This window comes from Gambusia affinis, linkage group LG17 (genome assembly GCF_019740435.1).
Source record: "Gambusia affinis linkage group LG17, SWU_Gaff_1.0, whole genome shotgun sequence".
Taxonomy (NCBI): Eukaryota; Metazoa; Chordata; class Actinopteri; order Cyprinodontiformes; family Poeciliidae; genus Gambusia; species Gambusia affinis.
This window is the reverse complement of record NC_057884.1, coordinates 13,015,188-13,028,123: the sequence shown is the minus strand read 5'-3', so window position 1 is coordinate 13,028,123 and position 12,936 is coordinate 13,015,188. Positions and strand designations below refer to the sequence as shown.

General features: G+C 42.7%; 1 protein-coding gene across 1 annotated transcript; it reads right to left on the bottom strand.

Moving 5' to 3' along the window:
- Window positions 1-65: 65 nt before the first annotated feature.
- LOC122819493 (uncharacterized protein KIAA2026) lies at window positions 66-12,602 on the bottom strand. Its single transcript, XM_044096256.1, has 10 exons — window positions 12,099-12,602; window positions 10,722-11,340; window positions 10,382-10,582; window positions 7,713-9,301; window positions 7,562-7,623; window positions 6,521-6,610; window positions 6,302-6,417; window positions 5,987-6,198; window positions 3,675-5,657; window positions 66-2,435 (listed from the first exon to the last, which is right to left on the bottom strand). The coding sequence occupies exons 2-10, from the start codon at window positions 11,327-11,329 to the stop codon at window positions 589-591; spliced, it is 6,708 nt and encodes a 2,235-aa protein (XP_043952191.1). The 5' UTR covers window positions 11,330-11,340; window positions 12,099-12,602; the 3' UTR covers window positions 66-588.
- Between the last annotated feature and the right edge of the window lie 334 nt (window positions 12,603-12,936).

Below are 12,936 nucleotides of genomic sequence, written 5' to 3'. Positions count from 1 at the left end.
ACAGCTGTTCGATGAAAATGTACCTAGTAAATATCTTTTAAAAATCTCTATGGTAAAAATAAATAAATGTGATTCCAAAACATTTACATGGACTCAACCATATTGTAAAAATTTATCTATTAGTTCATATTTCTACAAAAAAAAGTAAATGTAGTTTTCAAAACAGTTACTACTTGAAAAAACAGGACATGACAGATGTAAAAGAATGTAGGCAGTTGTAATTAATATGAGACAAAGCAACAACAGTAAACCAATTATTACATCTTAGACAAATGTCTAAAAGGCTGAATAATTTTCCCTACTTTCCACCTTTCCAATTTGCTGTAATAACTGGCCAAATGGCACCTCTCAGAGTCCACAACATTAATGTTTCAGTTTGAACTCCAGAGACTCAACACAATCCACCGTTTTAGTGTTAACAGCAGGCTCATATGACAGGTCATATAACCGAGTTGTAAAATCTACTTGGTGCTAAATGTGAGATGGATCAAAGCAGCCGTTACTAGAGAACATTCAAAACGTTAGCTCAGTATTGGTTTGCTGCTTCACTTAGTCTCTCTGATGAGTCTGTAACGTGGGATAATGTGTTCATAGTACCCCACCAGAGCTGTTGGGGGCGACCACCAGAGCATCCCGGGGTTTGGGACACACAGTCTTCTCTGCTTGATTTACCTGACACTGATCAGTGCTCAACACGGCACCGTCAGTACTGGTGAGAAGCTTGGATGGTAAATTAGCATGCATACCCAATGACGATGTCTGCGTAGAGTTTGTTCGAAATGCTTGGTTAGTCAATATAACAGGTGGAGTGATACTGCTTTTTGTCATCAGTGATGTATCTGGTGGAGTTGAAGTCAGAATGGTGCTGACTAGTGGCGCAGATGCTGCAGATGCCATTTCAAAGGTGCTGATAGTGCTTCCAATTGGCGGAACAGTAGCGATGGGCAGTGCTTGGGTCCTGGTTCCTGTACTTAAGATTGGTGGGACGGCCACTGTTGGCAGTTCTTGTGTCCGAGCACCAGAGAGTGCAGACTGAACAACTGGCAACATTGTTTTGAGTGGCATCTTTCCTGATGCTGTTTGCACTAAACCCTGTGGTTGAGCAGTTGAGGATGTTGCAACTTTAACTGCTGTCTGCTCTGGACGTATAACAGATCCGAGAGTTGCTGGTGCATCCACATGGTGGCCAGAAGGAGAACAATGTAAAGCTGCGGGAAATGGGGTGACGGGGTTATGCAAGGCACCTGTTGATGAGCTGGGTAAACCAGGAAGGGATGACAGAGGTCCTGACAATCTGGACAAGGAAGTGGATATTGTAGATGAAATGTTAGTTGGTGTGGCTGAACCACCAGTGACCCTGATTGTAGTAAGTTCTGATCCAAGGGAAGGAGCAGTAGTTTTAACTGGGGAAGCCAAAATAGGTACACTTGCTAACCTTGGTGGAGAAGAGATCAAAGTTGATGTACACACTGGAAGTAACCCAAAGTTACATCCATGAGCGGGTGAGAGCCTAGGCAGAGCTGATACTACATTTGTTTTACTGGGAATCACTGAGCCCAAGCCAGGTGTTCCTGTAAGTCTGAATGGTGGAACATGAGGAGTGCCTGCCAGCAAAGATTGACCAGTGCATGCTACAAATGGAGAACCTACAGTTGGCATGCTGGGCAGCCTGACTGTAGATTGGGGTAAACCTGGTGCTTGAGGACTCACAATAACAGCACTAGATCCTTTAGGGGGCAAAAGCACCTCAGAGCTAGTAGATGTGGCAGCAGGCACTTGTGGTGCAGGATTAGAAATGAGAAGGACATGACTGCCAGGACCCAAACCCTGGGGAGGGACTATAAAGCATGCATTATTAAGGACAATCTGCGTGCCGGCCGTAAGATGTGTGGAAGTGTTGAGGATTATCCTTTGTGTAACTGGGCCAGAAGTGGAGGTTGAAAATGCTGTGGGTGCAGAAGAGAGGAGAGGAAGGGTTTTATTACAGGATGGTGGACTAGTCTCACTCCTGCCACTTTTAATATGCAACGGCTTTTGGTCAAGGAAAGCTGTGCTCATTTGGGCTGGATAATTGGTAGTGGTTACCTGAGCTGAACAGCTGCCAGACAGTTTAGATTCAGGGACAAGAAGTTCTTTCCTTGTTATGTTATCTGCAGGCGGAATGGCAGCAGTAGACAATGGGCAGCATGTTTGTGAGATCACGGAAGTGGAAGGGACACCGTGGATTGCCGAAACAGTCGAGAAAGAGGTGCGAGTATCAAGGTGGGGGGAACAATTTGTAATGGTAAATAAATTTGTTATTGGGACCAGTTCAGCTGTGTTGGGACTGTATGAGCCTGATATTGTGACAGATGAGGCCTTCGAAGGAGAATGAGACAGAGCAGAGACAGTCTGCCCGACTGTTGTCGTCTTTCCTAATAAAGGAACAGCAACACCTGGTGAGACAAATTAATGTTAAGAATGTTAATAGGAGTGTAATTGACATTATTTCCAACAACGTTCAGAGTGAGCTGTTTAATTCCGTATTGAAACAGTTTTTTTAAACTTTGGCTAAAATTCTTTGACCCTTTCAAAGGTTTTGCACATAACTCTTGAAATTAATTCATAATCTTCTCAATCAAACAAACACTTCAAAATAATTACACAACTAAAAAGGTTTTGAGTGATTTGTTAAGCAGCTAAAACTTAAAGGACTGACATTTAGACTTTTGATTACAACACTTGACAACGGGTTCTGCTTTTGTTACTATGGATACGTGTTCAATTTCGCAACAGTCCACCTGTGGGCCTAATTAAAATAAATGAACACAGCAGGGCTCCTCTAAGTCGCCCTTGTCACACTGATAGCCAACCACAAAAGCTGAGATTGCAACTGCATGCAAGTTGTGGGGAAGAACAGGAACATTTCTGAGTGGAATGGAGAGCACAGTACGTCCACATTTTATTTAACTTCTCCAACAATGCAGCAAAACTTTTTTGTGAAAGAAAATAAAAAGCCATAAGTGGTGAAAGCTGGAAGATTTGTGTCAGGAGAAAAAAGCTTTACGAGAGCGCCAAAACCATAAAGATTTAAAATCTCATGTAGAGCTGCAGAAACATTTACTTAGCTCCACTAATTTGTGCTGGTGTTTCTGGCTGGTTCAGGGAGGTAATTTGAAGTTTTTAAATCAAGTACTTGACTTTTTAAGCTTCTTTCATGAGGTTATGAGCAGAACTGACATAATTTTGAATTCTATGATTCAGCAAATCCTCCCACCCCTAAGACTAGAATACCACATTTGTTCAACGCATCTAACATTTTAAACACGCAGGAGATTCTGAAAACATCCAGCTTTTAGACTGAACTGTAAATGATTGCAATTACAGTTAATTTTGAAAGCAAGGCTTTGAAAGGCTTTTAGAAAATCTCTGCAGATATTTCCACAATAAGTTTAACTTGTTATAGGAAAAATTAAGAAAAATAAGTGTTGGCTACAGACCTTTAGAACTAAAAAATTATTTGTACCTTAAAGATTAGTTTTTAAAGGTCAAATTCTTGGAAATTTGGCATATAAAACCAATAATCTCTTTATACATTTTTTGTCATTTCGATTTTTATAATCAACCAATTACAATCCGTGTAAAGTGAGACTGTAAATGTGGTTTCAAATGAGGTTTTCTTTAAGAGAACCTACCTGGTTGAACAGTACTGTTGCTGGCTTTGGACAATGCCTCTGAGCTGACACAGGCAACAGGCTTGGCTGAACTTATTCCCATTTTTAGAGTCGAACTTGATAACGGAGCGTTCATGGCTTGTCCACTCCCAGCTCCCATCATCGGCTTCGACATGGCCCCACTAAAGCTCGTAGATGTTGTCACGTTGGGCTGGCCAACACGTACAACTCTTGAACCGGCGGCCGACTGCGTGGAAGGAGTCCCTTTTGATGAGGATTGGTTTGAAGATACTGAAGAAGTTGAAGTAACTAGGATATATTTAGTAACCTGGGAGATCTCGTCTGTGTTGCTGCGCTTTACACCAGTCTTGCTGATGGGTTCCTGTGATGGGACTTTGGAAACACCAGAACTGCTGAGGGACGGGACAACAACTTTGTTTTGCAAAGTTGAAGGCGGAAAAGGAGAACTGCAAGAGGCTGTTTTCACCAGCTGGGAAATCTTGGTTGCAACAGTAGAAACTGGTGAGATGCAAGAAGCTCGACTTAAACCAGCAGCAGTGCCTGTTGTCTTGCTTGTAAGCCCTCTGACAGGAGCACTACTTGTGATCGCAGTTGGTGTAGAAATGGTGGCAGAATGAGGGGCTGTTAATACGGAAGGACAATTCTTCTGGGTTTGGGCAGTAGATGTAGTTGCCCCTCCTGGAACATGAGAGGGAACTGCAGCAGTGTGAGTTGTTGATGTCTTAACAAGAAAGGCTTTTAACTGTGGAGATATAGTAATGACAGGACTTGTAGGGAAAGATCCCAGTGAATTCTGCTCTGAAGACGTCTGGACTTTGACAATCCCTGTGTTGCCACCTCTAGTTGTTACCAATATGGACTGAGAGTCACGGATGCAGACGGTCTTCAGCTCCTGCTTAGGCTCTGTAAATTTAACTGTCTCCACAGTGGATGCGCTGGTAGCAGCTGTGACAATGGACGGGGTGGGCAGGCCACCTTTTCGTGTGCTGGCTTTAACAGTGCAAACCTGCGCCCCCTTAAGTCTGGCGGCGTTTGGGGTCCCTTTATGCAGAATGGGGGAAGTGGAGGGTGCAGGATTCCCCGGTGTCCCTGCATCTGTAAGCGGTGTGACCTGCTGAACAGGGATTTTACCGTCAGGAATGCTGAATCCAGGCACATCTGTTGATATACACACAGGAGTGGTCCCTTTAGAAACAGGAACCTGAAGGACATTTGATTGATGTGGAGTCACAACAGTTGCCTTGGTTTCATTCTTCTGAACAAGATGGCTGAAAGGCAGAAACACCACCTGCTGCATTACCTTCTCTACAGTTTTCTTATCCATAACAGAATGAGCAGAGGGACTGACTGGGCTGCTGCTGCTGCTGCCTTTTTTAACAAGGTGACCCACCCCCTCAGAAACCTTACACACCACTTGGACAGGACCTTTTGGTTCAGTTTGGGATACTGTGCCCAGTGCCGTTTTAGGAAGAGCTCCTGTTAATACAGTCTGTACTGGTGCTTTTGTTGTAGTCTGTTGGGACATCTGGTTATCACTAGAAGGTTGTGCTTTTGACACTTTTGGATTAGTCAATGTAGATCCTTTCAGCTGCCCATCTACATTGGATAAACCTGGGAAATCTGTTGGTCTTCTCATCAAGGTCACTTTGTTGCCCACACTTTTGGCCAGCAGAGTGGGAATGGGCGTGTAGCCTGGGAGTAGTTTACACGTCGGGTTGAGGTTGTGAGACGTGGGTGATGCTGACGTATGTGGTGATATTCCAGTTGCCCATGCCAAATCGCCTGATTGACTTGTTGATATTAATCCAGGTCTCGTTTCTCTTCTCCAATCTGTAGAAGTAACACTGGTGAGAATACCTTGAACTCCTGGCAGAAGAGCAAAACTTCTCTCTTTGCTGGCCAGAGGGAGTTTAAGGTGGTTTGAAGGTGCACTAGTCAGAGTTTTATCTGCAGCAGACTCTGCAGCAGTCTCTCTGGCACTTGCTAAGAACACAAAAGAAATTCTGTTAGAGATAAATTGACAGGTTATCATTCACAAAAAGCTGAATTCCATCTATTTGTGTGAGTACATGTCATATGACAACCTATCCTGCCAAATGAATCGTATTTGCATCCAAACATTTCTGACTGGAACAGTCTGAAAGCCAGTCATCCGTTATAATTAACCAGGCATTATGTGCAATAACAAATTGAGTCTTGTTACACATAACATTCACGGCCCCCTGCTCTCTTGTTAACACCTGCCAAATGTGCAGTAGCATTGTCTCAGTCTGAAAAATGAAGAAAAATCCAACACTCTAGTTTTAGTTTACCTCCACTCCAGAGGCCTCTGGGAACAACGTGCTCCTGGTCCTCTTCTTCTAAATCTCTACAACGAATCTTCTCCACGTCTGTTTCTTCGTAACCGTCATCATCCTCATCTGTCGACGACGAAGACGAGGAGGATGATACACACTCTTCACGTACAAAGTTGTAATAATCTGGGTGCTTCTTGAAATCATCATGTTCCTTCTTTAAACGAAGTCTGAGTGGACAACATAAAACAAACTCATTAAAACCAGCTGAGGTGAAACAATTAAAGATATTACAATTATTAGCAGCTCATTTAAACTTCAAACATTTCTGACCTGTTTCTTTGGTAGGCCTTAACAAGTTTTGGCTCCCAGGGTAAAAGCTCATTCAGAAGTCTGATCAGAGTGCTATGGAGCTCTTTCACTGCTTCTTTCTTGTAGTACCATCGGCCCTGTTGGTTCACACATGAACATGTGAAGGCAGACTCGGCCATTATTAGTCTACTGATGTGGAGAAAAGCTACATTTTTTGACAGAACAGTGGTGCCCTCCTACCAGTCTCTTTTTCATGCTCTCCAGTTCATCGAGCTCATCTTCAGTCTTACTGATCAGCTCCCGCAGTTCGTCTAGATTGCTGCACACCAACTTCAGAGGACAAAAAAGACAAACTGATGAGAAGTGCAGAAAATGTAGACGTGTTTTCATTTTTTTATGTTACCAATTAGGGTTTGAGTTATGGTAATTGACCTGCACTTGTATAGTGCTTTATCAAGTACAGCGCACCCCAAAACGCATCACTACATTCAGTCATTCGCCCACAGATTGACCTGGTGAATTATAAATCATGGTAACTTATAAGACATGACTTTAGAGAAATATCTACAGGCATTTTAAACTCAGAAAACTTTGCTTTCTGCAATAGATGAACCTGCTTTTCAGCATTATTAGACTTTAAACATTTTCACATTCTGCCACAACACAACAACTGTAAAACTTTAAAGTATTTTATTAATATTTTGTTGATCACAAGTGACAGATCAAGTCAGTGATCAAGTCAAGAACACAAAGACACCACTGCCCAAAATAAAAACCAACCAACCAACCAACTGTGTTTTAGAAATAATCCAACTAGCAAAAGTCAATTTGTGAGCATAAAAACAGCTGCTCTGTTCATTTGACATCATGTTTCACCAACAATAAACATGGTGGTGGAAGAATCATGCTGTGGGGGTGCTGCAGGAACAGAGTAGCTGCTCAATGTTGACAGGAAGACGGTCACTTCTTTCTTTCCATCTATCTACCTATCTATCTATCAATCACGAAGAGTAAAAACAAAAAAGTGTTGAAATATGTACAAGGGTGAGACAGATATAAAAGACAGCAAGTCTTATAATGTATGCAATGCTATTGCAGTCTTTTAACTGCAACAGTATTTTGGACATATTGTGAAAGAAAAGCAAATGAGTGTTATTACAAAGACTGAAAGAGATGCAACTAAATTCTCAAGAGCTTGTCAAAATTTTTTACATCTCCGTGATCATTTTTTCTATTCTTTCATGAAACATGAGTGACTGCTTGTGTAAGTGTTGTGACTACCTTGAATGTTGGTACCGGAAGAGATTCTTCCTTCGCTTTTTTCAAAGAATCAGGGTTTTTTCCTACAAAGAAGTGCAGTAGTGAAGTGCAGTAGTGTGGCATCATTTTAGAATAAAAACAAATGTCAAGCTTAAAAAAATAAATCACACACCTGTTTTACATTTTTTCTTCTTGTCCTTCCTCTTGATTGTTGTCGTAACCCTTTGAACTGCAGACTTGGCAGCCTCACATGGCAGCGGCCTCAAACTGTGCAGATGCTTCTGCTCTCCTTTCACTCCTGGCAGCTGCTCCCTTGTTCGCTTTTTCTTCCGCTTCTTTTTCTTATTCCAGATTTTGTCATCCGCCCTCTCCTCCCTTAAGTTTCGAGTCGTCTCAGAGGACAAATGAGTTGCTGGTCTGCACTTTCCACAGCAGCAGACGTCCTCCAGAGATTTAGAGTCACAGAAGTTTCTTTTTAAACAACCCGAACAAGGAGATGTTTGATGTACCAGAGCAGATTTCACCTCCTCCATTTTGACCCCCAGTTTACCTGGAAATAAAGGCGAGCGGCCGGTATAGCTGTGCTCGGCTACGTTCTGGCAGGGATCTGCTGTTTCTGCTTTGATAGTGTGTTCTGAGTCATACGAGAAGACCTGCTCCTGCATTGACGATTGCTCATCTGAAATTTCTTCTTTCAAATTCACTTTCACCTCATCTTCATCAACATTTCTACCTTGCGTGAGGACTAACGAGTTTGTACATATTTTTACATTTAATTTTGAGTCTTCACAGGAGTCGCCATCAGTGGACTCCGATTCAGAAACATCCATTCTCGACAACGATTTAAATCCGCCCTTATCTTCTTCTCTATTTCCATTCTCCTTTTTAAAAACCACAAGTCTTCCTACTGTTTTCTTCCCAGAATCTTCAGATTCACCTGTATCCATTTGGCCGCTATCACAGGCGTCATTTTGATCTGACTCCGCCCACAACTCGCTCTTCACTCCGCCCAACCCATCCCCCTCGGTCCCTTGTCTCATTTCAACTCTTCTTACCAGCACAGAAGGGAAAGGAAAGGCTGGAGGAGCGCTAGGGCTCTGGCAGTAGATCCTCAGGTCGGCACCACAGAAATGTGGGAAATGTATGTAGGCGTTCTCTTTACTATCGTAGCCCAAAATCGACTCCCTGCATTCATGGATGGGCTGGGCTAGAACAGCGTCCTGCACGTCCTTCTGCGTCTCATACACATGGTCGCACAGACCCTTGAGAAGCCAAATCCGCTGGTAAAAGGGCAACAAATGGAAGGGTTTCTCCTCCAGTGGACTCACCTCCCCCAGGACACTGAAGAACTGGTGGCAGAGTCCCAGCTGCTCCGCGCGACGGGGCTGATTATGGTAGGCGCCGACGGTTCGATACCACCCCATGACGCGCTGCCTCAGCTCCGACTCCCAGCGACGGTATGGTAGTGGGGGTCGCCGTTGCAACGTGGCTCTCCTCTGCGGCGGGGACAGCAGGGAGGACATGACTTTGGACAGGAGCAGGCTGCAGCGTGGCATCAGCAGGCAACGCTCCAGTTCGAAAAACACAATCTCAGGGAGGTTGAGAGCGGTCTGTGCAAGGCAGAGGAAGTGTCCGATGGCGGGCAGCTCCCACAGGGCGCCCACGGTGTGAGGAGCGGCCTGCGACAACAGACTCTGCTCCCACTCTTCCACCTCTTTGGCCGACATTTCTTCCGCTTCTTTCTTCTCGAGCTCACGTTGCCTGGAAACGCAGCAGACAGAAGCGGTTTATCATTGCATTTACTTCTTCACCAACAGCATTCGTACGTCTTTAACTTTTTCGCACTTTGTCACATTACAACCACAAGCTTCCGCATATTCGACTGGCTCTTTATGTGACAGACAGACTCAAAGTGCTGCAGACATGTGAAGTAGAAGGAAATACAGCTTACTTGTGATTTGTTAAAAAAATATTATTGAACAAATAATGATGACCAAAGAACAAATAGATCATTGATAAAGTTGCACAGAAGTTAAAAGCAGAGTTAGGTTACACAACCATATCCCAGCTCCAATCCATCACCCAAAAATGCGAAGAATGTGACGCAACTGCAAATAAACCAAGACAAGGCCGTCCACCTAAACTGGCAAGCCTGGACAGCGTTAGTCAGAGATGTAGCTAAGAGGCTCCAGTTTACTCTGGAGGAGCTGCAGAGATGCACAGCTTAGGTGGGGGGATTTTATGTCGGTTTTGGTCTTAATAGAAGCATGGCAAGAAGAAAGTTGGAATACAAGAACAAAATTTTACTTCCCACATGTAATAAAAATCAGTATTGCTCATATACGTGACAGCAGCATCATGCTGTGGGTTTGCTTTCATTCAGGACAACAAAAATCGGAATGGCCCAATCAAAGTCCACACAGAAATTCAAATGATAATCTGTTGTAAAACTTGAATATTGATGTTCAGTGATGATTGCCATTGAATCTGACCAAGCTTGTCTTATTTTGCAAGGAGATTTGTGAAAATTTACATTTGTAGACATGCAAATTTCTGTTTGCATGTGCACAATTTGCAAAGTTTCCACTTGCACCTGGAATGCTGCAAGTGTGCATTCCAACTGCACACTTGCAGCTGGAATGGTAATGAAAGGCACTTCTATTAAGCACAAAGTCAGAGGACTGAATACAGATGAACTTTCCAAATATTTGCAAAAAACGTCTCCAAACCATGTGACCATATCACATAAAGTACCAGCAAAAAACCCCATTGATGTTTATGATTGTAACTTTACAAAATGCAAAAAAAACAAAAAAAAAAAAACTAAAGGAATCCACTCACCTCTTCTCCTCCTTGACCCTCTGCTGTTCTTCCTGACGTAGTGCCCGCACCATGACAGACTCATGGCCACCGCCGGTAATAGTAGCCAGGTACCGAGAAGCCTGCCTCCTCCGTGTCGAGGTTCCCCCAGAGCCTCGCTCCTCCTCTGCACCAAAACGACCTTTAGAGGTCACTGCCAGGGACGTCTTTTCTCGCAGCACTCTGGTGTAGCACATCAAGATAGTATTCTTACATGGGCTTGAAAAATAGTGATCAGATGGTATGTCTGCGGTAATGTCAACTGAATTTATTCTATTTCAAGCAGTTTATTTGGGTTTCTAAGCAACATTGTTGCTCTTACCTGGAAAGCAATGTAAGCTTCTGCTCCAGCATGACTTCCAGCTTTTGAGCCTGTTTGGATATCCAGTGGTCCACCCCATAATATCGGTAACAGTTCTCTAACATAAGCCTGAAGTCTGCAACAAACGCTGTTATGTTCTCATACTCCTGGTTTATAAACTTCTCCTCAATGCGACGTAAGCACACCGACTGCCTAAGCTGAGCCTGTACCTGGCCCTGAACCCCTTCTATGCCATGCTGCGCGTCATGGTGGCCGATGGGATGCAGAAATGTGTTGGTTATCCCTTTGTGCTTGTCCAACAAAAAGACTGTGAATATCTTATAGGCTTGCTGAATCTCATAGTTCATGTCATCTTCAAAGCTGCTGCTGTTGGTTGAAATGCAGACTTCAGGCAGTGAGAGGTCACTGCTGGGAAACGCAGGCAGGCTATTTTCCCCAGGACTGCGTAATGGTACCACAGTCTCTGGTTCCCAGGTGCCGTTAGTGTGTTTTTCTGCGGATCTGGTTATATCTCCAGAGTTACTGCTGATCCATTTAATTTGTTCAGGCATGTGAGCTGTGGAGTTTTGGTCTGTCACAGTCGAATCTGTCATGTCCTTCTGATCCATGGCACAAACACCTGGGGAGAGTAACACATATTGCCAATGGGAAACAAAAACACTCCAGCTAAATGGAAGCCAGATCTGCAAAGTGTGAAGTTGCAACTCAGAAGACAGAAACAGAAAGAAATGTTTATATCAGTGACCCAATTTAAGAAGTGAAATTCACACTTTACATATGGGCAAACTGAGTTATGCATTTCTTTAATTTTTTTATTCTATTCAGACCGATGAAAACACAAACGTTTTTATAAACACTAGAATATTGGAATGAAAACTATATTCATAATAATAAAGACACAATAAAGACATTATCATATCTTTATTAGCTAATTATCCAAATAAATAGCTATATATATTGATATAGCTATATCTACACATATACATTCGATTTTTTAGACAGAAATGACTGAAATAGAGGAGTTTTTCAAAGATATAATACTTTACTGTTATGCACTTTACTGTGTCAAGCCTTTATATAACTAGCAGCAACTAAATCACAGCACTTACATTGCTAGTTCATAGTCAGAATCCCTGTCACGCAAGTATCCGCATGACTGTCTGACTTTATGTCTCCTGCACCTCTTCAAACTTTTCCTTTCAAAGAATTAACAGCTAGTTACGCTAAAGTTAGCAACAGCTAGTTAGCTAATAAAACAAAGCCGGTGAAAATGTTTGAAAAATAAATCTACATCATTATATCTCGCATATGAACGCATGCAAAGGGGGAGCTAAACAATGCGACCTGGGGCAAACTTTGATTGCTTCAATAACATACCTTGACGTTTTCAGTGGGGCTTCTCCCAAGATAGCTCTTAGCAAGCTTAGCAGCCACGGCAAGCCTGCTAGCTAGGTTAGCTGGCTATTGTCTCTCACTTGAGGCCTGCAATTGCTCCGCTCACCATCCATAGTAAATATTTTCTAAGTACATTTAAGGTTCAGCAGGTAGAAAGTTACACAGTCTTCTCAGTGTCGTCATCGCACGGAATGATGTCAGTGGTAGCAGAGAAAGCTAACGGAGCATTAGCCGAAGTAACAGTAGCTGATTGTCTGATAATACATAACTAACAGTTCACCACCTATAACGCTAATAACAAGTTGTCAAATTTACGTCTGCTTGAAAAGCTCTGCGCTCACTTTAGACAGTTTTGCAGCAAGTGTCGCGTTCAGAAGCCCTGCCGATTCAGTCTGAATAGTGTAAAACAATACAGAAGCGTCCAGTCCACCAAAGATACTTTACGTCCACTCGATGCAAATGTGTGCACTCTGACGTAACGATCTCGTTCCTGCGTCACGCAGGTTTGTTTTCATTCTGGAGGAAGCATGAAAACAAGGAAAACAAGGAAAATATGTGTACTTGGAAACTCTAAGAGAAAGAGTAAAATAATAATAAAAAATAAACCGAAAGGCCCTGTGCTCGACTGCCCATTACTTATATTGGTTTTGAAGCGATTTTATTGTGCTTTTCTGCTTCTGTAGGGGTACATTGCTACTAAAATAAAAATACATAAATGAGGAAGAACACAAATATCATTCAAATGATGTTTTTTTTCCTTAAAATTCGACCTTTATTTTCAACATGATTATTTCATTCTGCAAATTATTACATTAAACTA

Bases quoted from the DNA above. Each gene is read 5' to 3' on its own strand.
- LOC122819493 (XM_044096256.1), bottom strand. From the start codon at position 11,329: ATGGATCAGAAGGACATGACAGATTCGACTGTGACAGACCAAAACTCC. The intron at 7,624-7,712 runs GTGTGTGATTTA...ACTTCTTTGTAG, and splicing joins GAAGAAAAAATGTAAAACAG to GAAAAAACCCTGATTCTTTG. The intron at 5,658-5,986 runs GTAAACTAAAAC...TTGTGTTCTTAG, and splicing joins CAGAGGCCTCTGGAGTGGAG to CAAGTGCCAGAGAGACTGCT.